This window comes from Mustela lutreola, chromosome 2 (genome assembly GCF_030435805.1).
Source record: "Mustela lutreola isolate mMusLut2 chromosome 2, mMusLut2.pri, whole genome shotgun sequence".
NCBI classification, from domain to species: domain Eukaryota; kingdom Metazoa; phylum Chordata; class Mammalia; order Carnivora; family Mustelidae; genus Mustela; species Mustela lutreola.
In genome coordinates, this window is record NC_081291.1 from 223,078,408 (window position 1) to 223,106,017 (window position 27,610).

At 54.8% G+C, this 27,610-nt stretch overlaps 1 protein-coding gene across 2 annotated transcripts in view; it reads left to right on the forward strand.

Moving 5' to 3' along the window:
- Positions 1 to 6,246: 6,246 nt before the first annotated feature.
- TRAPPC10 (trafficking protein particle complex subunit 10) overlaps positions 6,247 to 27,610 on the forward strand; it is a 77,356-nt gene continuing 55,992 nt past the window's right edge. For both annotated transcript variants that reach the window (XM_059164878.1, XM_059164880.1), the window contains exons 1-2: positions 6,247 to 6,483; positions 26,534 to 26,615. In XM_059164878.1, coding sequence (XP_059020861.1) covers positions 6,417 to 6,483; positions 26,534 to 26,615 — 149 coding nt within the window. In that variant the 5' untranslated portion in view covers positions 6,247 to 6,416. The remainder of the gene's footprint in view (positions 6,484 to 26,533; positions 26,616 to 27,610) is intronic.

Genomic DNA, 27,610 nt, shown 5'->3' on the forward strand with positions numbered 1-27,610 from the left:
ATTAAATCGAATCTTAAATTAAACACCTCTTCAAAAAGCAAACGAATCATTGATTCTCGGTAATCAGGCCATGGATGCCCCTGTTTGAGACCTGGGGGTGGCTGTGGGTGCCTCTCGCGGGGTGGTTGCAGGGCAGGTGTGTGTAGAGCCGGACCTTGTCCTACCGACCGGCTGCATCCTGGGGGCACTCAGGGGCCGGGGGCCGGTGACTTACTTGCTGGTGGCCCCAGAGAGAGGTGGGAGGGCATGGGGAGGGTGAGGAAGGGCAGGACGTGGAGAGGCAGTGGCTGTCACTGGTCCTGCCGTGTCTCTGGGCCCCTCAGGAGCCGTGCACAGGGCGCTTGGAGAAAGGGAGGTTTGTGCCGTTGTCCACCCTCAAGGGAGGCCCTGATGGTGGTGGCGACTTCCTGGCACTTCCCGCTCTGGGCCTCGGAGAAGGTCCTGGGCCTGGGGCAGGAACGCGGGGCCCCCAGCCGGTCCTGGAGGGGTGACCCTACCAGCAACCAGGCCATCTAGCTGCCACGGATGAGACTGAACTGTGGGCCTATGGTCTGGGGCCCCTCAACCTGTCTGCTAGGGTCTGGGTGCGCCCCTGTGATTGGACAGTGTTACTCTGTGCGGCCCAGTGAGAAGAGACGCACAGAAATCTGGGCTAGCTGATGCCGCCGGTCCCAGCGATTCCAGCTGGGTTCTGGTGCCTCTGGAGGCGAGCCCTGAACCCGCACTTGCCTCCCACCGCCCCTCCTGCCCCCGCAGCCCGACATTAGACATGCTGGGGGCTGGCACGGGAGGTGCCAGCCCTGGCTAAGCCAGGCCACAGCTGGCTTCTGCCCCCAGCGCAGGGGATAGCCCCCGGGCGTGAGAATACCAGAATGACAAGAGTCTCCAGCAAGGTGGCCCCTCTCACCCCTGCCTCCCGTCCCCACTGAGCAGGACACAGGTGCCAGACAAGCCTCTCAGGGGATAACCGCAGCTTGAAAGGAGAAAGCGGGAAGCCAGGCTGCCAGGAAGCCAGTAGAGAAGGCAACCGAGCTAAACATAGGAGCACTGAGCAGAACGTCCGGAAATGTCATCCTCAGTGCCAGGTCTGGCTTCATTATCCCTAATTATTTGAGTCACATGATGCAGAGGCAAACCAGGGAAGAGGTCCGTGCACACGGATGTGGGGAGGGTGTTCTTTGTGCCAGCGACGCACAAGGACAGCGGCTGTGGCCTGGAGGGGCGGGGGCCCTGGTGCACCCCAGCTCTGCTCTTCTACCCACTGTCCCCCCAGCGCCCCGTGTTAACTGGATGGTAATAGCAGGTGTTCTATCCCCCCTGGGCTGGGGAGAGACTTTTTCCTTAAAGAGAGCCAGAAGGGCAGCTGCAAGGTCAAAGGGTGGGCCCTGATCACGGCTTTATAGTGAGGTGGCCTTGGGGAGTCTATGACCCCCCCCACCCCCAGCACACCAGGCTGTTGGTTTTACCCTCACCAACAGCCTCTGCCCCCACCCCACACCAGGGGTTTGTTAGTTTAGGAGGGAAAAAAGTCTGCATGACATTTCTTCGATTGCTCCCGAGGTGGATTTTTCGTCTGCAGAATTGTTCCTACATCTTCTTTTCTTTGGTGGACGGTGGACTGTTTGCCCAACCAGGGATCTAATTCCTAGACAGCTCGGTGTGTGCAGAGAAACCTGCGACCCAGCGGCGGGGGCCAGACTGCCTGCCCAGCGCAGCCCGGCCCCAGGAGAAGCTCCTCACCCCGTCGGTGCGCGAAGCCCCACCACAGAGGAGTGGGCGTGCGGCGAACGGTTCACAGCATCACACGGCTCCCCTGTGGGCTCTTTGTGGAGACTCGAGCATTAGTATTTTAAAGTCAATTGAGTTTTGTTTTTTAAAGATGTTTATTTATTTTACTTTGAGAGAGAGAAAGAGCAGAGAGAGAGGGAGAAGCAGGCTCCCTGCTGAGCGGAGAGCCCAATGCAGGGCTCGATCCCGGTACCCTGAGATCATGACCTGAGCTGAAGGCAGAGGCTTTAACCCATTGAGCCACCCAGGCGCCCCATCAGTTAGGTTTTTAATTAAACTTTTATTTTGAGTGCAATTGTAAGTTGCAATTGTAATTGTAAAAATTGTAGGTTTTCTCCCCAGAGGTGACAGGTGGCAGAGCTCCAGTGCCCGCCTCCATGGGGACGGGGACATTCATGTAGCCCAGATGATGCAGCATGATCCGTCCCCACTGGGATTCTTCAGCCCCTTTCCCTGCTTACCCCACACCCTCTCCTGAACCCGTTGTTTTCCAGCTTTGTGATTTTGTCATTTCAAGAGTATTCTGTAACAGAGTTACAGAGCATGTGACGTTTTGCGGCGGGATTTCTTCATCCAGCCCCGTCCTCTCGAGCCCACCCACATGCACCTGCCAGCAGCCTGTTCCTTCTGATTGCTGTGTAGTGTCCTATGCTGTGTGTTTAACTGGTCACCCATCAGGGGACATCTGGGTCATTTCCCGTCTGTGGCTATTACATATCAGCCTGCTATGAACACTGCTGGCTGGCTGTTCCTTCGGCCCATCTCTGCGGAGGGGACTGAGCGGTAGGGCAGAGCAAATGCTGTGGACCTTCCCCGGAGCCACTCCACCTGCAATAGCCCCATACCTTATGTAACAGGCTCTTTGGAGCTTAGAGATGGTGCAATGGGCTACCAGGAAAGATCATTTGGGCCCAAGTTCCCGCAACCTTTAAAAAAAGCAAATGCTGTCTCAGGAGACAAAGATCTAGAGAAAGAACAGACATTGATTAATAGAAATAGCATCATGTTTGCCATTATTAAAAGGAATTGCTAAACCAGTATTTGTGCTGAATTCCAGCATTTTCTAAATTCCCATGTGATAAAAAAGTTCTGATAGGTCTGCTGGAGGGAAAAGAGCCCAGGAGGAGTCCCCTGACGGCTCCCCAGCCGGAGGCTGGCTGCAGTGGAGCAGGAGAGCTTCGCCCTCCCCTCCCTCCCCTCCAGAAAGGAAACTTCCATATCTCGCCTATTGTAAATATTGCTAAAATAAACATTGGGGTGCACCTATCTTTTCAAACTCGTGTTTTCACTTTCTTTGGGCAAATACCTAGTGGGATTATCAGATCCTATGGTCATTCTATGTTTACTTTTCAAGGAACCTCCCTACTGTTCTCCATAGGGAGGAGGTGTGGGGGGGATGGGCAAAATGGGGGGAGGGGAGTGGGAGGTGCTGCGGTTATGGAGTAATTCTGGGGAATAAAGGCACAGCATGGGGAATATGTCAATGACACTGTGGCTGAGTGGTGACTGGTGGTAGCTGCACTGCGGGGAGCCCAGCCCCAAGGACAGAATTGTTTCTTTGTACATTGGAAACTAATGTAACCTTGTGTGTCAACTGTACTACAAAAAAAGTACTTCCTTAAAAAAAAAAAAAGTACTTCCTAGAACTGTAGAACAAGAAAAAAAAAAAAAAAAAGAAAGGCTTCTTCCAAGCCAGAGCCAGGCACGTGGCTAGGACATGGTGTCTGTGGTCATCAGGGAGACTCCTTAGTGTCTGTGTTCCCCGAGTCTCTGAGTTATGTCTCCGGGAGGACAGGCAGCCTTGTGGAGGTCTGCCCTGCGAGTCTACACTTGGTATTGGCAGGTTTTAAAACATTTTTATTTCGGAGGTGCCTGGGTGGCTCTGGCAGTGAAGCATCCGACTCCTGACTTGGGCTCAGGTCATGATCTCAGGTCATTGGATCGAGCCCCGAGTTGGGATCCGAGCTCAGTAAGGAATCGGCTTGAGATTTCTCTCTCTCCCTCTCGCTGCCCTGCCCTCTGACACTCATATGTGCTCTTTCAAAAAAAACCAAAAAACAAAAAAACAAAACTGAACATTTAAAAAGTGTTTGTTTATTTTGGCTACTTGAGTAGACATGAAGTGATAGGTCACAGTCACCTTATTTTGTCTTTCCCTGGTGTCTACTGATGCGGAGTCTCCTCTCCAACCTGTTGTTAAGCCGATGGGGTGAAATTCTCATTTCAGTAACCATGCTTTTGAGTTCCAGATGTTCCATTCAATTATTCTGATACGTCTCTTACTCTGCTGTGTGTCCCCGTCTTTATTCATTAGGTGCATACTTCTCCTTAATTCTTTGAGTTTACTGTGGGAGCTTTATAGTCTTACTCTGTGAACACAGTATCTGGGCCATCCAGAGGCTGGTTACTACTGACGACGTTGTTTCTTGATTATAGTTTACACTTTCTGGTTTCGAGGTGTAGTAATTTTTTAGCATATGTTGGGCATTGGTGAATCACGAGTCGTAGAGACCATGGATCATCTTCTACAGAAGAGTCTGGACTTCTGTTCTTGCTGGCAGTTCAACTACTATCTTTTTCACCTACTTTGTGTAGGCTTAGTTTTAGGCTTTTTGTTAGGTTGGATCTGAGGAATGTCCAAAGTGTCCACCAGCTTGTCAAGATTCAAATCTGAGTGCTGTCTGTCTTGCACATCTTGTCAAGGCTTTGCCTTGCACTGTTTTAAGATTGGTGTAGCATCGACCCTATTTTAGGGCAGGGGTTGGCAACCTATGTATGGCTCCTGGCCACATCAGGGCCATGCCCTGTTTTCATTTGGCCCTTGAGCTAAGGATGGTTTTTATATTTTTAAATAATTGTTTTTCTAAAAGTCCCAAAGAAAAATCTAAGACTGAAACGGTATATGACCTGCAAAGCCGAAAATATTCCTCCTGGCCTTCACGGATAAAGTGGGCAGACCCCCGGGGCACAAGGTCCTCCATCTGGGGTCTCGGCGGAATGTCCTGGGAGTTAGTGAGGCATCAGTGAGATCTTTCCACTGGCCCTGCTCAACCTCTAGTCTTTGTGCCACGCTTGACTCTGTCACAGTCACTTTCCAGTAAGCCCCATGGAGTCTCATTCTACACCTGCTGAGCCCAGCCGAGGCCAAGGACTTACAGGGAACCCCCAGGCCGACTCTGGCTCTGCACCGCTCCTTGGTTCCTTCTCCGGCAGTGCCTCACAGCCTCCCGTGTCAGAAACGCCGCTCTTCATGTCCTCACCTGGCTGCAGTGCACGTGCTGTGCAATGCACACACACTTGGCAGCTCTGTTCAAACTATTTCACGCATACGGTCACGTTACTTCATCTGCAGATGTTACCCCAAAACGACTTTCCTTACACAGGGAACTTACGTGCATTAAAGTGGGGCTTGATTTTGTGGCATTCCCACAACACGCCCATTCCATGGGGGGAAGGTCCCGTGTGGTTGGGTCTGGGGGAGGGCTCAGGACCCAAGTGGAAGGCACAGTCCCACAGTTCGAGCATTCAGCAGTTGTCCCTGACACACGGAGCTAGTGCTAACACGAGTGCCGCACCCTGATGTGGACATTCAGAAGGAGGCAGTCATTCCAACTCCCTGGGAGGGTCGGGGAGCCCAGAGGAGTACCTGAGGCGCTGTGGGATCTTTGGCTGCAGGCGGAAGGTCAGTAATCTTGCTGTACTCTGTGGCAGCAACATTCCAGCTAAACCCAGTGTAGCAAGAAGACCGCAAGCCGGCCGTCTGGCAGGAGTAGCTGCCCTTCTGTCCCGCAGCGGGAATCATGCTGGAACCCCGGCTTCCCCTGCGGCGCTGGAGTCTGGCGAATCTGCCGAAAGCTACGTTCTGGGTGAGGGGACCCACGAGGCGAGCCACTGCCAGGCCACTGTCCACGTGCCCCTCCTTAGGGACCCTAGGGCGGTCCCAGGGTCCCTCTGCTGTGAGCGCTTCTCAGGGTCACACCAGTGTCCAGGGTTCCTCTGGGTTGCTGTCGGTGACCCCCGCGGGCATCCCCGGGTCCACGTGCGGTTGGTGACTCCACCCGCGTCCCGGGGTCGCGCCCCTGTCTGTGCTGCCAGTGACCCGGGCGGCTGCCGCCCCGCAGCCCGGACCCCGCGTCTCGGGGGATCTGCACGGTGGGCAGCGGCCGTGCTCCGGGTGGCCAAGTGCTGGGGCGGGTGGAGACGTCTCCCGGGGCTTCCGGGCCGCAGCCCTCTCCACGGTCGGCGCGGGACCTCCGCTCCGAGGTCCACGCGCGAGCCCCGCCTACCTGCCCCGGCCCCGCCCCGGCCCCGCCCCGGCCCCGGCCCCGCCCCGGCCCCGCCCCGGCCCCGGCCCCGCCCCCGCGTTTCTGTCGGAGGACAGCGCCGGCGCGCCGCCGGGAGGCCTCCCCTTTAAGCCGCGCGCCCCGGAAGCGGTAGCGCGGCGGTGCCGGGGCCGGAAGTGGTGCGGCCGGCGGGCGGCGGGCGGCGGCGGGCGGCCGGCTCCGGAGCTGCCTCGCGCGGCCGGGCGGGCCTCCCTGTCGCGGCGCCGCTCAGGCTCGGGCTGGCCCGGCGCGGCCTCGGGGCTGCCCATGGGGCGCGGGGGGCCGGGCCGGTGACGGCGGACGCCCATGGACGCCCCTGAGGCGCCGCAGCCGCCGGTGATCTACACCATGGAGAACAAGCCCATCGTCACCTGTGAGTGCCGCGGCCGCGGGGGGGCGGCCGTTGCGGGCCCGGCCCCGCCCCCCGCCCGCGCCCCCCGCCCGCCCGCGCCCCTCCCCCCGCCCGCGCCCCTCCCCCGCCCGCGCCCCTCCCCGAGCGCTCCCGGCCCCGCCGCGTCCCGGGACGGAGGTGTGGCCCGGGCGGCGGCTGCGGCGGGCCCTGCGCGCCGCCCCGACCTCCGACCCCGCCGGGACGCGCTCGGGGAGGGGCGGGGGGCGGGCGCCGGGGCCGAGTCGGCGGGCGCGTCCGTGTCCCCCGGAAAGGGCTCGGGGCAGCGCGAGGGCTGCGGGCGCCCGCGGGTAGGGGTCGGAGCCGCGCGACGCTCGCGGCCACGGGCGTGACCGCGGCGGGCGGAGCCGCGCTGGTCCCCGCGGACGAGGCCGCGCCCCGGCAGCCCCGAACGGCCCGCTCTGCGCGGCCGGGCCGGAGCCCCCGCGGCGGGGCTGGCGGGCGGTCCTGGGCGCGCCGGGACTTCTGAGCGGCCGGACGCGAGCTTCGCGCCGCGGCGGACGAGGTCGGAGGCGCGCCGGCGGCCGGCGAGGGCTGGCGTCCCGCGGGCCGGAGTTTCGGACTGTTGGGAGCGCAGCCCCGCCGCTGCCCCGTGCGCCGCCGCCCCTGTGCGCCGCGGCCGCGAGGACGAGCGGGAGCCCACGGCGCGGGGCCCTGGGCTCGCGGCTGTCCGTGCGTCTTCCTTCCGGCGTGCGGGGTCCGGCCGGCGCGCTTCTGCTCCCGCGCAGAGCCCCGAGAGGCTGCGTGAGGTGTGGGTTCGTGGCTTCCCTCCAGGTGAGAAACCTCCTTAGGGACCGCGGCTGCGTCTCCGCCAAGTCCGGACCCTGCCGTCGTTCGGGGACAGCCGTGCGCACCCGGGCTTGTGCCGAGTGTCTGCCTAGACGCCGCAGCGCGCTCTGCGCTCGGCCCCGGAGGACGGGTCCGTGTACGGCTGGTCCCTCCCGCAGGCGCAGGGGCTTTCCAGGCCTCCGGGAACAGGGGCCGCGCCCCGGGGTCTTCCTGGGAGGTGCCAGGGCCTGGAGGTGCCTCCCCGGCGCCCCGCCGCTGGTCTGTGCCTCCACCCCCGAGGCTGGACAGGTTTCTGCGGACTTGCCGCAGGTGCGCTTCGGAGGTCAGGTTCTTCAGTCTCAGCACCGGGCGTGTGAGTGGTCGTCCTTGTGGACGCTGGTGGACACGCGGGTTTACCGTCTGCGTTCTTGCCCGCACGCGTGCCGGCCCGCGGGGGACGCGGCGGCCTTTTCCCCAGATTGGCCGGAGTTCCGGGCCGTGGGCGGCCCCGCGTACAGCGCCGGAGCCCGTGTTCTCACGACCTCTGCCTCGCTGGGGTCTGGGGGAAGACAGGGGCTTCGGGAACTTTCAGACGGAGTGAGCTGGGAAGTAAGAAAGAGCTCCACGTGGCGCGGGTTTGGGAGCTTCCCAGCTCACACTTGGGTTATGTTCGGGGTTTCCGGGCTTGGGGCTGCAGCTTTGGGGGCACTTGCCCCGGTTTTGCCTCAGGCCTTCTGTGTCTGCTCCATTCGGTCCGGCCCTGGTCTTGTGAAGGGAGGAGCTGCTCTAAGCCGCGGACACGAACGCAGTGGGAAGGAGGCCCCTTCTTCCTCGAAGTTTTGATTTGATACCGGTACCGGTCTCCTCGTTGCCACGCTGTGTTCCTGGTCTGGCTGCCTCCGGTCCTGGGACACCGGCCGGCCTCGGCGGCCCCATCCCGTCGCAGTGCTTCCCTTCCGCCGGGCTGGAGTTTTCTCCGAGAACGTGGGACACGTGGAGTGGACCTTTCTGAGGAGGAGAGTGTGTCTGCCTCGCGGAAGTGTAGGGGCCGTTTAGCTGTGTGTCGCTGTGAGCAGAGGGGAAAGTCTCCGGAGACTGGGGTAACCAGAGCCCATGATTACGTGAGAGCTGCTGAGTGATCTTAATAGTATCCTGAAGCTCCCTGAACGTTTTACTGGCCTTCACTCCGCCACTAAGAGATTCCGAACCTGCCGCCCCTTCTCCGACCACCTCAGCAGGGGATGTGCTTTGACCAGGACTGGCAAAGCCAGTAAGTACCAGCGAGCCTACACGACGGCGTGGGGACTGACTGTGCGCCGACGTCGTGCAGCGGATCCCCTAGTCGGCAATCTGAGTACCGGCCCTGTGATGTCTTCATCGTGGAGAATGCGCCGTGAGACCGAGAAGAAACCCAGCCGGTTTATGTGATCCGAGTTTAGGTGTCGGCATAGATTATTTCGTTATCCGCAGCGCTGGGTCCGTTCTCTGCTTCAGGATGGTTTCTCTTTCAGGTTTCTCTTCCAAGGGAGTGTTGGGGGAGACACGCTCCTTTCCCAGCTCTCTCCTCTGGCAGACAGTTACTGTAGTTCCGCTGGTCGGTGGCATCTCTTTGTTGACCCCTGCCATCGTGCCGAGAAGAGCACGTGCCGTCCACACAGGATTTATGGTGTTGGAGGCGCCGCAGTGCCCCGTGCAGACGGTCTGATCTCACCATCCCTTCCTGGACTGCGCTGTTTCTTCTTCCGGATCTCTGGTTCGGGGTTTCCCGTCTGCCGCTATGAATTTTGCAGGAGGGAAAAAGGCAGCAGAATTGAGCAGATGCAGGAGGCTTTGTGCCTGGCTGGAGTTTGATTTTTCTGCCTTAGGGTAAAGTTTTTAAATGTGTGGGTGGTTGATGTCCCGCCTACCCTGAAGGTGTGGTGCTTGTGATTCAACCACTGCCTTTTGAGTCCCAGAGAAGTCGCTTCAAATGCCTTTTGTTCTGATCCATGCGCAGCAGTGCAGAGCTGGCCCAGAGCTGGCCTAGAGCTGGCCTGTCCTGACCTCTCACGCCCAGAGCGACCAACAGCTGAGATGCGGGAGGAGCATTCATCCTCAGAAACCTCACTCGTTCCGTGACTGACGGTGCCACCGAATGTCCTTGCCTGGCTCGGTGTGCTGTGTGTGCCTGTGCCTGCTTGAAACAAGAGGTCTTTTATGGGGGACCTCGGGCGCTTCATGGTCTCGTCCACGTGAGACGGAGATGGCTATAGTACCGGCCTCAGGGGGTCCGCACAGAGTTGGAAGAATGAAGTTGGAAGAATGAACTTGGGGAAAGCACCCAGAAGAGGAGTCACCGTGCAAACTGTTAGCCTGACCGCTGACGAGTGGTTCTTAGGCTGTTCACAGGACCTAGGTGTCTCAGTGACTTTTTCATGACATGTTTAGGTTAAGAAGAATACTTAATAGCTCCATTGATTAAATAGTTAGTTCAAATAATTTTATTAAAGGAGTATCATGTTGTAACAGCTATTTGAGAGAAATCATATGCATGAGTTAGAAAAAACATTTTTCTTTTTAAGATTTTATTTATCCGTTTGACAGAGAGCACAAGTAGGTAGGACAGCAGGCAGGGGGAGAGGGAGAAGCGGGCTCTCCGCTGAGAGGGGAGCCCGATGCGGGGCTTGATCCGAGGACCCTGGGGTCATGACCTGCGCTGAAGGCAGCCGCTTAACTGACTGAGCCACGCAGGCGCCCTAGAAGAAACATTTTTCATTCTTAGACAAGTGCGGTGACACACTGATGTGGTGGTTGCCCCTGTCGGACACTGCAGAGCTTCGCTAGCTTGGGAGTCCGATTGGACATCGCCCCCCTCTTTGCGGCTTTTTTTTGGTGGTACTTCCTTTTATCGTAGCAGCCACGCTGTTCTGTGACACAGTTGTGTCCTTGGAAGGGAGGTAGCAGGACCGAGTACTGAAACGGCACACCTCAAAGGGGGCCTGGCGCATCTGCAGCATCGTCGTTCTCCTCATCCGTTCGGAGCGCCGTGGGGGGTGTGGCTTCGTCGGAGTAGGTGCACCAGCCCCAGGGCGGACGTGCACTGATGATGTAGGAGTAAAACGTTCCTTTTCCGTTTGAACGTCGGCTTACAGGCCCGATTTACAAGATGCGCCTCAGAAGTGTTCCTAGTAAATTTGGTGTGTGCAAATGAAAGTCAGCGGCCTGATTTTCGTTTTTTAAGTCCGGATGCATGTCAGAGAGTATCAAGCATGGCCGGCCTCCCAGAACCAGTCTCTGCCTGGGAGTGACTGGACCACAAGGTAGGGGGTCCACACGGACACACGGGAAGGGCCGAGGGGTCGGGCTTTGGTGGGGGTGCGAATGACTGACCGAAGAACATATTGTCTAAAAAAGCTTTTTGCCAGTGTGGATGCTTCTCTTCATGGCTATTGCATGGTGTCGTGTGTGTGTCTCAGGGTCCGCGCCGATTCCCCGCTGCTGCCCGGGCCTGGATGCCACGGACCCTGCTCTGGCCCTTGGCAGGCAGCCCCCTCGCTCTGCAGGCCTCGGAGCCGGCCCCGGAGCTCTCCTGCCCCGTCCCGTCGGGTCTGCTGGGATGTGGTCTCCACCTGACTTGATGTGCCTTCCCCAGTGGTTTGGACTCACAGGGTATTTGGGGTCTAAGTAAAAACGGATGCCCTTGGGGTTATTCCTGACTCCTTTTCATCACAATTGGCGGTCAGTCTGTCCTGTCATTTATCTTTGACACTTATCCAGAAGTCAGCCACTTCTCCCCACCTTTACTGTTGCTCCCCCAAACGCAAGCCGCCTTCGCCTCGCCCTGGGTGTGCTCCTGTGGCCTCCGGTGGCCTCCCTGGTTTCATGCCAGCCCCTTGAGGCGAGTTCTCCGGGGGGCGGGGGGCGATCCCTCCGGGGGTCCTCAGAGACACGCTTGCCTCCTGGGACCCTTCCAGGGCTAGCCGCCTTCCGAGCGTAACCCTCGCAGACCTTCCTGTGGGCCCGGCTCGGGCCTCACCCCACCAGCCCCGTGGCTTTCTGGCCGCCCGCACTGCCCTTCTGACCCCTCACTGCCTCCCCCCGCTCCGGGAGCTGCTCCCCGACCACCTCCCACACCTGCTCACTGTCGGGCTTTCCACTGACTTGATGCAGTCTTCTTGGCTCCGCACCCCCGACACAAACATTTTGTTTTTCCTTCGCTCATTGTCTTTCGTCCACCCCGACCCAGGCTGCCTGTGAGCCACAGGGTGTGGGCCCAGAGTCTGCTGGTCACTGCTGGCCTCCTGGCTCCTGCAGCCGAGCTGGGCACACAGTAGGCGCTCGGTAAATACCCACTGGATAAATAGAATAGATAAATGAGTGAGCGTCTCTCTAGGAAACACGGTGCTGTCTTTGAGGCGTCCGTAAGTTAGAGGCTTTTGACAGCATAGAGGTATGTTCTTGAAATGCGGGTCATGTTGAGCTAAGACAGCTTTGTGGGAAATGCTTAGAGAGCCTGAGCCCTGATCACCCAGACTTGTTTTAGGGAGCCTGCTGGGTGCCTAGTGTTTGCGCTGCTGCAGACCTTCTCTGCAGGCTTCGGACCCCGGGCGTCCAGGTCAATCCAGCAGGAGAAGAGAGGCTCACTGATGTGCTAGGGACCATCTTCTCTGCATTGGTCCTTCAGAACTGGGTTCAGATATGCTTTCTTTACTCTAAGTCAGTAGAAGTTTATGACCAAACGCAAGCCTTCTTGGGTCGCGGATTTGGCCTCTGAGGGGAGCAGGTAGGACTGAAGGTCTGCCCAGCTGGCATTTGCATGAGGCCTTGAAAGAGGAGCTCTGTAAGGTTCCAAACCAGCCTCAGCCCTAAAAATGCATAAATAAAGGAGGAATAGATTTCTAAAATAAAGAATGGAATCCGGGTGTGGACTTGCTGGGTCAGAAGGTCAGAGCAGTTGGAATATTGCCGGCTGCTTCCCAGTCGCTCCGGGAAGAGGTGCGTTTGGAGGCCCACTCGGCACGCAGACTTGTTCTTTGGTGTCTTCATGGAGCTTTCATCTGCCTGCTGGAAGGTTCCTCCACCATCCGGCCCCAGAGCTGTGCCCCCGGCACCGGCACCTGTTGGGTTCCCTTGTGCTCCTTAGCAGGTGATCCCCACCTCTCCCCCAGGTGTGGGCAACCTCTCTCTGCTTTCTGTCTATCCACAGTGGTGTTCTCTCGATGTTTCTAGACATGAGATCACGTGGCGTGCAGTCTCGCGGCTGGCTTTCCTCGCCCAGCCATGTTTGGAGGCTCAGCGGGCTCCTCTGTGGAGGTCGTGCCGTCCCCTGTCGTGTGTTCCTTCTGTCATCTCCGGGTGGTCCGCTGTGCGGGTGGACCCCGTCTTGTTTATCTCTTCTCCAGGCAAGGGGCGTGGGGGTTGTCGGTGCTCTGTGGCTGCTGTGAGGAGAGCTGCTGGGAGCACTTGCACGCCCGAGCGTGGGCTCCTGTTCCAGTCTTCATGCGGGGATTGCAGGAGCGGAATTGCTGTATTGGGTGATAAGCTGATGTCTGACTTGTTAAGAAATTGCTAGATAGTCCCCGAATCTGTACTGTCTCAGGTCCCCACCAGTGGTGGTTGAGGGTTCCGGTGGCTCCGTATTCCGGCGGACACACGCTTGTCTGTCTTTTATTAGCTCTCCGAGTGGACATGAAGTGCTCTCTGGTTGGGTTTCAATTTGCATTTCCCTCACGACTAGTGAAGTTGAGCCTTTTTGCCTATTCTTATCAGCCATTTGTACATCTTCTTGAGTGAAATGTTTACTCAGATATTTTGCCCATTTTTAAATTACATTATCACTGAATTATAAGAGTTGATGATATTTGCTGATACATGTCCTTTTTCAGATCTGTAATTTATTTGTGAATACTCTTTCCTAGCTTTTGACTGTATTTTTTCTTAGTGCTGTCTTTGAAGTACATTTTTTTTTAAAAAAGATTTTATTTATTTATTTGACAGAGATCACAGGTAGGCAGAGAGGCAGGCAGAGAGAGAGGGGAAGCAGGCTCCCTGCTGAGCAGAGAGCCTGATGCGGGGCTTGATCCCAGGACCCTGGGATCATGACCTGAGCCGAAGGCAGCGGCTTAATCCACTGAGCCACCCAGGCGCCCCTGAAGTACATTTTTAATTTTGAAGAAGTTTAGTTAACGCTTTTTTCCTCATGGATTGTGCTCTCGATGTTCTCTCCAGAGTCTTTGTCCAGCCCAAGGTGGTTGTAGTTGTCCGCGGGGCATTTACCTGATGATCAGTGAAGTTCTTACGTGTTTATTGCTGGCGGGACCCCCTCTGAGCTATGTGCTCAGCTGCGTTTCTCGGACATTCAAGAGGTGTGACCAAAAGCATGTCTAAAACATGAACTGGAGTAGCATTAGGAAAAATATGCTTTCTATTTTTATACTTTACACCATATGCATTAGTTTCCCAGCACTGTTGTCACAAATTACCAGAAACTTGCTGGCTTCAAGCAAGGGAAATACATTCTCTCAGGGGTCTGGGGACCAGCAGTTGGAAGTGAAGGTGTCGGGAGGCTGTGCGCTCTCTCCTGCAGCTCCGGGGGAGGCTCCGTCCTGCCTCTTCCAGCTCCGGCTGTCGTTGGAGCCAGTCTGCCTTGTCCTCCCGTGGCTACCGTCTCTGCATTTGCTCTCCTGTCCCTCATCACAACACTGGTCACTGGATTTAGGGTCCATCCAGATGATCTGGGTGATCTCATTTGAGATCCTGAACTTCATTACAGTTACAAAGATCCTTTTTCAAAGGAGATCCCATCCACAGGCTCTCGGGCTCAGGCGCGGACAAGTCGTTCCGGGGCCACGTTCCTTCCCCACATGGCGGCGTCTACCTTGGTGTCCTGGTGCGTAGCCGCCAGCATCCATTGGGCTGCTCTGGTTTTATATCGCTGCTTCTATCTTTAGAGGTTTGTCCTCGTCAGCTCTTGGCCACGGGAATGATTCCTGGGCGTCTGGGACCTGGGGCTCTAGATGTTGACCCAAGGTGGGATGATCTCTTAGAAATAGCGAACATTTTTTGTAGTCTCTCCTTCCTTGATTATTTTCCCCTCAGGAAACAAATGCCTTTATTTGGCTTTTTGGGCTTCTGTTCCGTAATGTTTTATTCCTTCATATTATTTTAGGCCCTTGTTTGCAAAACTAAAAAAAAAAAAAGTGAGTAGAGAAATTGCGAAGAAACTGACAACAGATTTAGACCTCGATCTCACGGGAACTGTTGTATGTTTGGAAAGTTTTCTTGTTTTTAGCAGATCTGTTTAGCACTTGGAAGCAGTTGGATATATTTTAGAGCTAAGGATTTTAGGTAGAGCCTTGGCACTAACGATATCCCGTTGGGGTAGTGATTTTTACTACCTCACCGTGCACCATTCATGGGCACTTTTAGACCAGCTGGATCAGTTAGTAAGTTTGCAGGCACGGAGGCGGACAACAGAGTGGGCCGTCAGGGGTCATTTTGAAGCAGAAGCCCCGAAGGCCGGCTCCGCTGTGCCCGAGCCCTCGGGTGTGTGATGGCCCAGGGAGGACCAACAGCCAGGTGCCCGACTTCTTTGCCACGGCTTCACCGAGCAGCTGGGGAGGCAGGGGAGGAAGGGGGACTGGTCCCTAAAATTACCCCGCAGAGAAAGCCTTTGCCGCAGAGTGAAGTGAAATAGAAGTCTCGCTTACTTTGGTTCAGCAGTCGAAGCACTGAGTCAGTCAGCCGTGCTGGAGGTCTCCAGTGTGATCTTACCCGTTCTAAAATTGCATTCGTATCCCGAGACCATAATCTGACAGCCAGCAGTGCTGGCACCGCTGCCGCAGGGTGTCCGAGCTCCGGGGTCCGGCGCTGGCTGGTGTCGACTACAAACGGGTCGGGCCAGGCTCCCCGGTCAGCAGGTGCACACTGTGCTTCTGGGCTCCGCAGTGTTGCCGGGCTTGGGTCACCTCTGCCGGCAAAGACCCCAGCCCTCGTGGAGCTTCCAGTCCACTGGGAGGAGGGGCACGACGGGCAAAAGTAGCAAATGATGCAATCAGTGACTAGTGCTGTGGAAGAAAGGAAGGGGTAAGGGCGGTGGGAGAGTCGGAGCATCTCACACTGTCTATGATGGAAAGTTGGCAAATGTGTGCAGAGCAGAGTAGTATAATGAAACCCCACAGACCTGTCCCCCGACTCCACCAGTTGGGAGGATTGGCCAGTCCTGCCCCTGTCTGCGCCTGTTCCCACCAACCCTGTGTTCGTCCAAAGCAGACCCCGAGGGTGACGTCACGGACCTGCACGTGCGTGTGTTGGGGGTGAGGCGTTGTCTCCCCTCTCGGGTGCTGGAGCCCTGAAGGCCGGGGTGACGGTTTGGAGCCGGGGTGTTTGGGGGGGAGCGGGCTGGAAGAGGACAAAAGCTGGGCCCCAAGGATGGAGCCAGGGGCCTCGCGCGAGGAGGAAGAGTGCGCTCCCTCCCTCCTCCAAACCCCGAGGAACTGAACGGCCCGGCATCTTGACCTTGGACTTCCAGCTTCCGGAATTGGGGGGACAAGTCGGTGTTGGTGAAGCCACCCCGTCACATCTTTCATCCTGGCAGCCCAAGCTGAGACAGTGTGTGTCCCTCAAGACGGCGTATCGCTAAGAGATCAGGACTTTTAAAAGCATAACTGTAAAGCCTTTTTCACATCTAAAAAACTTTTCCCTAATATCGAATACTCAGCGTTTACATTTTCAGTGTGTCTTCAATGTCTTTTTCTTTTAAGCCCTTTGAATTAATTGGTGTCCACATAAGGTTTGGAGCCCGTGCTCTCCATCTGGCTTCAAATCTCGGGTTTCCCTCCGTCTCCTCTTGTTCCGGGCGGTTTATGGAAGAGCTCGGGCTCGGTCCTGTGGCCTGTTCTCCTCCCTCCTCCCGCTTGCCTGGCGTTGTCCCGGGTGCCTTTCGTCCTTGGAGTTCTGTGTCTCCTGGAAGATGGTCCTCGGAGCCAGAGGCTGGCTCAGGTTCAGGTTGAATGTTTTTGGCAAGATCGTCTTCTCCACCAGCAGCATGCGGGCCCCACTGGGGTCTCTCTGGTGGGAGCGGCCTTTCTGTGGCTCACACCCTGTGGGGCACAGACTGGCGGGATTCCAGTGTTGCCGTTTCGTCTTCACTTGTTCATGGAAATGTGTCTGTAGAAAGTGTGTGTGGGGGGCACCTGGGTGGCTCAGTCGGTTTAACGCCTGCCCAGGGTCCTGGGATCGAGCCCCACATTGGGCTCCCTGCTCTGCGGGGAGCCTACTCCTCTCCCTCCCTCTGCTGCTCCCCCTGCTTGTGCTCTCTCTCTCTCCCTCTCAAATAAATAGAACCTTTAAAGCAATGGTGTGTACGTGTGTCACGTGCTCGTCCAGTGGTGTGGGTTGTGTGGGTTCATGCACTCACAGGGAGTGTCCTCCAGTGGTGATCATTTACCTTTTTTTTTTTTTTTTTTAAGATTTTATTTACTTATTTGACAGACAGAGATCACAAGTAGGCAGAGAGAAGGGGGAGTGGGGGAAGCAGGCTCCCTGCTGAGCAGAGAGCCCGATGTGGGGCTTGATCCCAGGACCCTGGGATCATGACCTGAGCCAAAGGCAGAGGCTTTAACCCACTGAGCCACCCAGGTTCCCCCTTTTGTTTTTTTTTTTTTTAAGTATCATTATGAATTTAAGGATTTAAACCCACCTGCTTTTTTTTTTTTTTTTAAGATTTTATTTATTTATTTGACAGACAGAGATCACAAGTAGGCAGAGCAGCAGGCAGAGAGAGAGAGAAGGAAGCAGGCTCCCCGCTGAACAGAGAGCCCGACGTGGGGCTCAATCCCAGGACCGTGAGATCATGACCTGAGCTGAAGGCAGCGGCTTAGCCCACTGCGCCACCCAGGTGCCCCAAGAATTCTTTTTCTTTTTTTAAAAGATTTTATTTTATTTATTTGACAGAGATCACAAGTAGACAGAGAGGCAGGCTTCCCACTGTGCAGAGAGCCCAATGCAGGGCTCGATCACAGGACCCTGGGATCATGACCTGGGCTGAAGGCACAGGCTTTAACCCATGGAGCCACCCAGGCGCCCCCCCGACCTGCTTTGTTTCAGTCGGTGGCCTGTGCGGTCCTTGCCAACCTGCCCGTGGTTCCGTCTTTGCTGTTTAGTCAGCCTCTGAGTTGTCAGAGTCTTTGTGAGTGTCTGCTGTTAACGTGTTCCAGACTGATTTCCAGCTTTGGCCCTGGAGTCTGCCCTTTCTCCAAGGAGCCCTGCTGCTTTTTAGTGAGGAAAGGTTTTCTAAGACCCTAGTCGATATGCTTGGGCTGCTGACGGCCGCTGAGTCTTTGTTTCAGGGCCAGAGCTGGGAGTGCAGAGGTGAGGCATGCCCTGACGTTCTCTGGGTCCTTGTGAGTCGATTTCAGGACTCGGTGGTTTTTTTTTTTCTTTAAAGATTTTATTTATTTATTGGACAGTGAGAGAGATCACAAGTAGGCAGAGAGGCAGGCAGAGAGAGAGGAAGGGAAGCAGGCTCCCTGCTGAGCAGAGAGCCCTATGCGGGACTCGATCCCAGGACCCTGAGATCATGACCTGAGCCGAAGGCAGGGGCTTAACCCACTGAGCCTCCCAGGCGCCCTCGGCGGTTTTTTTTTTTTTTTTTAAGATTTTTTAAAAAAATCTATTTATTTGACAGGCAGAGAGGCAGGCAGAGAGAGAGGGGGAAGCAGGCTCCCTGCCGAGCAGAGAGCCCAATGCGGGGCTTGATCCCAGGACCCCAAGATCATGACCCAACCAGAAGGCAGAGGCTTATTAACCCATGGAGCCACCCAGGCGCCCCAGGACTCGGCGGTTTTAATGAACCGCTAGACCTTCTGTGTTTTCTTTCTTCCCATTCTGCGGAGACTTGGGGGTGACAGGTAGAGCGCTCTCAGACCAGAGCTGCCTCGCTGTCCCCCAGCGGGCTCTTCCCCCGTTTCTGATTATGCAGGCCGGTCTGGGAATAGTCCTTTCTCACAAACCCCTAGCGGCCGCTGCCTGTCCTGGAGCCCCTGATCCCACCTTGTATGGCCTCTGCCCCTTTGCCACCAGCAGTGACTCGTGAGCAGAGATTTCAGGTGCTTCTAGTGTTCTCTGTAGCGCTTGGACATCTCACAGCAGGAGGCATGGGCCGCCGGCCAGCCTTGTTCTTTCTCTGGGGCTCTGCTGCCAGCCGTGGGCACTTTTAACTCCCTTTGTTCTCTTTTTTTCCCCTGATATTTTTAGAGAAAGCTTTTTTAAAATTTAACTTTGTTTTGTAATCACATAAAATATTTACCTGCTCTCCCAACCGGATCTTCCAAGCAAGGTGTGGAGCGTAGATTTCTGTCCTTTCCACACTGACTCTGTCCTCACCTAAATATTCTCCTGCCGTTGAAAAAAAAATTCATACGCATTCGTACTTCCCTTCTTAGGAAGCAGGTCACAGACCAAGAAACAGTTCCCCTGCCTCCCTTTTTCTCTCAGCACTTCCTCGAGATCCTGCTCGTTGGACTTTGCAGCCGCGCAGAGCTCCATCCGTGGTGTGGATCATGGGTGTTCTGTGGTTGATGCTCCCCCGGTCCTGTCGGGAAACTGGATGGTTCTGTCTCTTGCTCTTTCAAATCACCCTGAATCAGACAGCCTCATGGTGCAGTCTGTTGGGATGGATTCCTTCAGGGATCGCTGGGGCCGTGGTAAACTCATAATTTTGCTGAATATCGCTAAATTCCTCTTGGTAATGGTGAGCCTTTTGGAGGCGGCAGCCAGACCTCACTGAGAAAGTGGTCTTTGGGAACTCTGGGGAATGGGGGGGTTTCAGGAGCGGGTCTCTCCAGCCGTGGGCACAGCCTGAGGCAGGGCTGGGCCTGAAGCAGGCCCCTCTCTCCAGCTGGAAACGCTGTGATGCCAGCTGCTGCGGTCACCCTGTAGTTCTTTACGTAAAAATCTGTGAACTGTTCAGGCTCCTTCTTCCCCGCACTTGTATTCAGATGCCTTCATCCAGACCTTCGGTTTGTCTCTGCTCCTTACGTTTGGGTCGTGTTTGGTCTCTAAGCTCCAGAGAACGGCCCGTTGGCCTCCCGGTTAGAAGCGTGGTGCTTGTGGCGTGTGCTCAGTTGTCTTTCCTGCTGGAAAGGACAAAGACTTCCGGGGCTGCATATCTGTCTCTCTGTGGGACCTCGTCTCTCTGTTCTCTGTGGATAAGCGTTGGCTCCCTTTCTGCAGACTCCTGCGGCGTGCAGTTCAGTTATCACAGACATACTCTCTGCCTTTTCCCCTTTGATCACACCCCGGGGGTAGTCATTGGTACAGAGACCGGCTCCTGGGAGAGGGAGAAGCAGCGTGGGCGGGCGCCCGTGTGCACGGGCCTCAGTGAGGGTCGAGGGTCGAAGCTGGAAGCCGGATGGAGTGGGCGTTACCGGATCGCCAGCAAGGAAATGGCAGGACGTTCTGATGCGTGATCTGACATGGGCATTTGGGCAGGACGGCTGGCGGCAGGTAAAGGCCGTTCCCACTGTCCCCATCTTGTTGGCTGTAGGAATTCGCTTCCTTCCAACGTGGCCTCTGCAGCAAGAGGCTGGGAGGGCTCGCTTGTTTCGTGTCAGGCCTGTGCCTCGCCATGAAGGAAGGGCAGTGTGTGTGCGCAGAAGCGGGTCCGTTGCCCAGTCATTTCAGGGCACAGACTAAGCCTTGGCTTCTACTTCTAGAATCTGGGTGGCGTCTGATCTCGTGTGTTTTTTCTCCTGAACCCCACTCCCCACCTCTGAGCCCCAAATGTGAAGCCTTTGCTGTGCAGACAGCCTGGGAGGGCCACGACGATGCGTTTGGTGTCGGTTTTCCCCATGAGAGAGCTGCCGACGTGAGGCATTAATTTTCCCTCCTGTGCCGGTGTACGAGACGAGACGCACAGCGCATACGCCCTGCGCTTGGTTGATCGGGCTGACACGCCTTCCCAGCTCGTGACCTTGGATGTCTGTATCCTTCATTTGCAAGTCTGTTCGGCTAGAAGCTGTTCGGCTAGAAGCTGTTCAGGAACAGTTCATTCATTCGGTGTGTGGTCTCTGGACAGGGACAGGCATCGTTAGGGCGAGTGTCCGTGCTCTCTTCAATTAACCCCCGTTTTCAAGCAGGAGCGCGCTGCTCCCTGGTGAACTCTAGCTTTCTTTGGTTAACGGCATGCTTAAAGAATGGCTCTTTCTGAACATTTTTCTATACAACAGAGGCCAGGTAAAGTACATGTTTCCTTTGACTTATTTGTTCAAAGGTAGAGACTCATAGGATCCCTTGCTGGGAAGGGCCTTGAAATTGGTCACCCGGTAGCCAGGCACTCTGTGGCCGTACAGCTTCTGGAGTGCCTGCGAGGAGGTGCTCCGACGGGGGGGACACTCAGTGCCCCAGTGTGGGTCTCGCACCTAGCACCTGCTTCCTGTTGAGCTACAGTCTGCCCCCCACCCCGTCTTTGCCACCCCGTAATGTGGGGCGGAGGGGACTCTGGAGTCCTGCAGGGCAGAACTGATGCTCTTGAATTAAGACGTTGTCCACGAGGTATTTGAAGACATCCGTTTTGCTAACAGGCTAAAATATAAAATAGCCTGGGTGCCTTCAGCCACTTGGGATAAAGTATGAGGTGTGTTTTATTGGAAAAGTTACTCTGTCCCTTTACTAAGATTATACTAAAGAATTTGAAGAAAAATTATGCTGTCTGAGGGTATCAACAAGTATTTAAAGACTTGATGTAAGTAAGATCTTTGACCCAAGGTAAATGTCCAAAGAAAAATACTATCTGGAAGATGTATGTACTGTGAGGAAGGCTGCCCGTCAGTTGCAGATCGGCCGAACCTTTTGGTTTTCTCTGCCGCTTTCTAGTGGTCACAGTGTCCTGACCCTTTCCTATTTTCATGAGATTTCATAGCTTCGCGTGTTTAAGGGCTGGTAACTGGTCAGCTTTTGACAGAAATGTTGGCTGTTGACGGAAGGTCTTCTGGAACCTGTTCCTTCAGCCAACCAGCTTCGACAGAGCCTCTATACATGAATTACCAAATAATACAGAAATGTATTTGTCTTAGGGTTCTGGGGGTCAGAAGTCTGAAATGGGTCCATTGGGCTAAAATCAAGGGGTTGGCAGGGCTTATTCCTTCCAGAAGAGAAGCCCTCCCCTTGTCCTTTTCCAGCTTCTAGAGGTTCCCACATTCTTCGGTCATGGGCTTTCTTCCATCTTCAAAGCCAGCAGGGACCTGTTCAGTCCTTCTCATGGTACCAACTCTTCGGTTCTGGCCTTCTGCCTCCCTCCTCCCCACGGAATAGCCTCCCCTCCGGGTACCTTGGCCCACCTGGATAATCCGGGATAATCTCTTTATTTAGGATCACCTGATTAGCAACCACGTCTGTCCTTGACCTTACGCCTCCCGGGTCTTGTAGTGTACCAATGTAGTGTTACGTTACGTTACGTTACAGGACTAGGACAGAGATTTCCAAATGCCCTTAACACATGTGTGGGGAAAAATAAAAATCGTGGGGAGTAATGATTGTACAAGCGTGAGAGTCCCGTGTCCTTCCCAGTGGAGAGTAACTTTTCAGTTCAGCCTTGTGTTTTCCCCGAGGCTTAATTTGTAGCTGTCGAGCACTCAAACCACATTTGGTAATTCAACTACTTTATTTGTAGACGGTTCAGTGCCAGATTCAATCTTAATGTCATAACTGCATCCTAAAATATTCTAAAAATCGTTGCATAAACATTATAGGAACATCAGCAACCAATTTACAGCTTTTTGAATGTAGGTACAGTTTTCTTTTGTGTTAGAATCCGTACCTTTTAGTTTAGACGTCCTGTGTCCCTGAAATGCAGAAAGTGAGCGCCCTGTCATCTTGTCCCTCGGATAGAGAGCCCCACGGGACAGTTTGGTTTGGGTGTGGACTTCCAGCAAGGGGGCAGGGGTGGAGGGAGGTTGCCTCTGCTCCTAGACGGGTCAGCTTCGTGTTGATTCTGGTCGGTTGCCATCTAGTGTTAGGAATTAAAAATGTGACTCTTTGTTTTGACACTAAGTAACCGTGACTTTGATGCAGAGATACAGTGGTGGAAGGTGAGGGTTTGCACTGTTCCTCAGGTCGCGGGAGACTCATGCAAAGGGCGCGACAGCTTGTGACCGGGGTGGGGGTCGGGGGTGGGCTGGACCTGCTGTTAAGCTTTGGTTAGACTCTCATCTCAGTGACAGCATCTTGGGCCAGGAAAGACTGTCCAGCCTGCAGGTTTCTATTTTTGCTCTGATCGCCTTCTTTGAAGAGTTATTTCAAAAAGAGCTGTTTTCTTACAGTCTTACTGTTGGGGATCACAAACCCAAGAGAAGCGTCTGTATGTGTAGTTACCATATTTTCTCAAATGGACACATGTTAGTGTCTTTTCAGTGTTGATCCAAGTTACTGATTACTTTCTCTGTAATTGAGTTCCCAATTCTTTTTTTTTTTTTTTTTAAAGATTTTCTTTATTTATTTGACAGACAGAGGTCACAAGTAGGCAGAGAGGCAGGCAGAGAGAGAGGAAGGGAAGCAGACTCCCTGCTGATCAGAGAGCCAGATGTGGGGCTCGATCCCAGGACCCTGGGATCATGACCTGGGCCGAAGGCAGAGGCCTTAACCCACTGAGCCACCCAGGTGACCCCCAATTCTTTTTGTTATAAATTTTTTTTCATTTATTTATGTGACAGACAGATCACAAGTAGGCAGAGAGGCAGGCAGAGAGAGGGGGAAGCAGGCTCTCTGCTGAGCAGAGAGCCCGACGTGGGGCTCGATCCCAGGACCCTGGGATCATGACCAGAGTTGAAGGCAGAGGCTTTAACCCACTGACCCACCCAGGTGCCCCTTCTTTTTGTTTTAAAGGTATAAGAAGAATGTTGAATTACGAGGTAAAGGTATAAGAAGAATGTGAAATATGACCCATTCATGCTTAAATCACTGAAATCGTATTTTTTTAATTTTTTCGTTCCGTGTTTAATTAGCAGTCTTATCTGCTCTTGGCATGAAAAGTTTTAAATTGCACGATTATGCTGGTAAAAATCTCAGAATGCAGTAATAATCCGGAAGTACCAAAGGTCTGGCCAGAAAATCCTGCTGTGGCAGGAATAAGACAAAAACAGGTTCATATAATCAGAAACAGGGGCTCTGGCTGCCTTTGTTGGGGGTGTCTGAGCTGGGCTCTTCTGGGCGGGGGCAGGTGCGGGTAGGTCTGGGCAACACCCTGAATGCTGGTGTCCCTCGGTTCCCAGCAGGGCGACTGTCCCAGTGTTTCCCTTCGCATTTGAGTGGCCCCCGTGCCTGTCCCTGCTTCTCCCTCTCCTGCCAGGGCACAGCCGCGTTCGGACGCTGGCCGGGGGCCGAGGATGACTGCAGTGGGCTGCACACCCCGGAGCTGTCCCCCAGATGTGTCCCCTCTAGAGATGAGGACGGGGGCATGTTAGACACATGCAGGGGTGAGATGTTCATGTTAGTAGTTACGCTCTGGAGGACCCTCATTAACTATTTTGAGGAGTCCCCCTTCCTCATACACACAAAGAGGGATCTTAGTTGTTACAATAAATACTCTGACTTTAGTCTTTCACTAGGCCTCTTGAGGTGGAAAAATTAGCACAGGCGTTTTCTGCACACGGTTCTCTGAGGCTGGGCGCATCAGCCTAGAAAGCCGCCTTTTTGCTCTGAGTAGCTGCTTTCTGACAGCCCTCAGCTGGGCAGTTGCTCCGTCTTCTTCTAGTTCAGACCTCCGAGCTCTACGGCCTTGGCCCCGTCGTGATCGGGCGGTTGGGGCTTCTACCGCGTGTGTCTGGTTGGTTCTTCACCTGTCCCGGGAGCGGAGACGTCGCTGCTTCGGACGGTCGTGCCCGCGCTCTGCGGTCTCCTTCCTGCCCCGGCTCCCCGGAGCCCGTGTTCAGGGGCGTCTCGGGGTTGCCGGGGACGCCACACCAAGAGGAGACGCGGAGGATAATGACGGGTGTGCGGTCTGCACAGTGAGGGTCGTTCTTCGTTCTCAGTCGGTGGGTTAGAGAGATCTGACCTTCAGGTGTAGACCGGGGGCTGCCGTGTTCGTCCGCCGGGGCGCTGTGACGAGCCGCTGAGGGGCCCAGCCCGCGAGGCTGAAGCCTGCCAGCAGGAAGTTGGAGGTTCTCCAGTCCCAGCTCGAGGTGTCCGTAGCTGGGGCTTTCCCTCCTTACCCTGCAGACGGCGGTCTTCTCTGTGTCCTCCCGTGAGCTCACACCCCTAAAACCTCTTGTGTCTCCACATCGTCTCTTAGAATAGGGCACCGGTCAGATCGGATCAGAGCCCGAAGGCCCGAAAGACCTCATTTAATTCAGCCACCCCTTTACAGATATGATTTCCCGGTGCAGTCACATTCAGAGCCACCAAGGGTTAGGATTCTACATGGATTTGGGGGGGGGGGGGGCACGGCTCAGTGTATAAGGCCCTGAGGCCGAACGGTCCTATTTAAGTCCGCAGTTATTATGCTAGCTGACCTGTAATCTTTTCAGATTAAATTTAGGACACAAATTAAAGGTTTATGCCATGAGAGCGTGTCCGAAAAATTAATTTTATGGTCTCCGTTTAGATGAGGTTTATCGTTCTGGTAGGTTTTGCGAGGGAGGTACGTGGAGCACATAGGAGGCGCTTTGGAGCTGTGTGTGCGCGTGCGGGCCTTGAGGACGAGGACCGGTGGACACAAGCGAAGCAGGAGAGGGCCTCATCCTGCTCCTTGGCAAAAGAGTAGACGCTTTTGTACATTAATCCCGGAACCTTTTAATTTTAAGGACGCCATGGGAATGGCAATCCAAGGTAAGAAGTCTGAGGCTAATTGATTATTTTCTTATTTTAATGATTTCTAAGATGACTATCAAATAAAGGAATACGATGAAAAATGATACGTTAAAACATAAAAATTTGTTTTTATTCTAACACAAAATGTAGTAAGAGTAGCCCAGACTACTTCGTGGCAGGCCCGGGGTTCAAGGTGGTTTACTTGGGTTCCCTCCTTCGACCTTCGCCACAGCCCACGGTGTTCTCACTTCCACTCCCCAGGCGGCCCGGGGAGGCTCAGGAGGGGTGGCTGTCCTCAGGCGCAGGCGCAGGCGCTCGGCTAGGCGATGGCGTGGCTCTGAGAAGACCCCGGCCAAGGGGCGCTCAGCGCTCATTTCCTGCCCCGGCCCCCACCTCCGACGCTGGCTGCCCGGAAGCGCCGCTGCTCTCAGCAGTGACTTGATATCCTTATGTGCTGTGGGGGAGGTCTCTTTATGTATATGTGCATATACGTATGTGTATATATACATATGCATATATGTATGTGTACGTGTATATATATATGTATATATACACACAGTCATGATAGCAAAATAAGCAGATGTGTTAATGGCCCACGTCAATTCCCAATGATTTCTTTAAGATCAATGCAAAAGCAATTTGGATAATGGCCTTGCTTCGAGTTTGACGATCCCGCAGTGTAAGAGTTCGACTGGTCTGTATTAAAAGGCTCTTCTTTAGCTTCAGTGTAGCGTGGTCGGAGCGCTGATGGACTCTGCCGTCTGGTAACGCTGAGATAAGAGCTGAGGTAAAACTCACCCCGACTCAGAGCGGGCGTCCGCCGTGAGCCAGGGCTGAGCTGCAGACGCGCCGGCCTCTCAGACCTCGTCGTCCTGGCCTGTGTGACGGGGTGGCGCTTGCCTTCCTGCGCGGTTACCGTGAGGCCTGACTCAGGGAAGGCTCGCCAGGCGTCCCGTGTGTCGTGTGTGCACACAGTGTCCTGTGTCCATTTTAGCTCCTGCCAGCATCTGGATGCATCGTGAGTTTATTTTGGTGAAGAAGTTCACGTTCACTTCTCGGGGTTTCCTTTTCGGCCGGACGTTCGTGGCTGTCCAGGAAGCAGTGGCCGTGGGTCACACGGTCAGGCTGCGGCTGGTGGATGGGCGCCAGCTCCCTCTCTCCTTAGCTTTGTGGCCTTGAGCGTGTGCTCTGCGTCTCCCAGCTTCGTTCCCTGACCCTCGTTGTCCTCAGGGAAAATTGTGCGCACCGCACGGAGGTGTCGCAGGTGAAGTTAGACTGTGCAGGCCGAGAGCTGGGTTTTCTTGAGACGAGTTATTTAGAGGTGTGCGACAATCTTACTTTGTGATGTCATTTACTAAATGTAAAATCGTCTCAAGTTACCAAGTCAGTAAATTCTAGAGCGCATTTTGCCCGTATTCACCTAAGAATGCCGTAACTGGATTTCTTTTTATTCCTGTTGTAGGTGCTGGAGACCAGAACTTATTCACCTCTGTTTATCCGACGCTTTCCCAGCAGCTTCCGAGAGAGCCGATGGAATGGAGAAGGTGGGGCCCGCTCCTTTTGTGGCATCATCTCTTCGTGGTTTTGTGGACATCTCGGCGCAAGTAACGGGGTGAAAACTAGAGCCTGGGTTGTGAGGTGTCTTGTAAAGAAACCAAGCCGTCACATAGTCCGTGGGCCTCACTTGTGAGAAGTGTGTTGCTTTTCTTACTGAAACATAAGGCGGTGGAAACAACACAGTTCTTTTGAGTTAAAGGCCCGCTTTTATAGGAACAACCTCTGACTCCTCATGGTGCATCAGAGTATCTTTTTTTTTTTTTTAATTTTATTTAAATTCAGTTTAGTTAACACACAGTGTATTATTAGTTCCGGAGGTAGAGGTCAATGATTCATCAGTGGCATAGAACACCCAGTGCCTGTCCCCTCCCGTGCCCTCCTCAATGCCTGGCCCGGTTACCCCATCCCCCACCCCCGCCCCTCCAGCAACGCTGGTTTGTCTCCTTGAGTTCAGAGTCTGTAGCAGAGGGTCTTAAAGGCACAGACTCCACTTTAGAGCAGAGCACATGGCCTTTACCTACAGTCTCAGCAAGGGCTCCCCTCCCTGGGCTCCTGGGCTCCTTTCTTAAGGGTGAGGAAGTACGTGGAAAAATGTTATTTGTAAATTAGGGGGACGTACCGGACCAGCCATCTTGTTCGTCCTTTTGCCTGTGATTGTTTGTCTCATGACTTGTTCGGAGAAGTAGCCCACATTGAATTATCCTATTGGAAAACTTATTTCTGCTAAGATGAGCTGTTATTTCTAGAAACTGTTTGGAGTTTGACTTCTTAGTAGGGGGGAGTCCGATTTTAGTCGAGGTGCGTGCGTGTCTCCGGTGGTTAGTCCTGCTCGTGGCGTCCCGTTCTTGCTGCATCGTCCTCTGCGCGCCGGGTGCAGCCCGCCACCACGGAGGACCGCTGTGGCTTCCTGGGGTCCGGAGGTGGGAGCCGGTCTCGTGTTTGTGTCCGGTGGCGTGGCAGGAGGCGTGCGGGTGATTCCTGA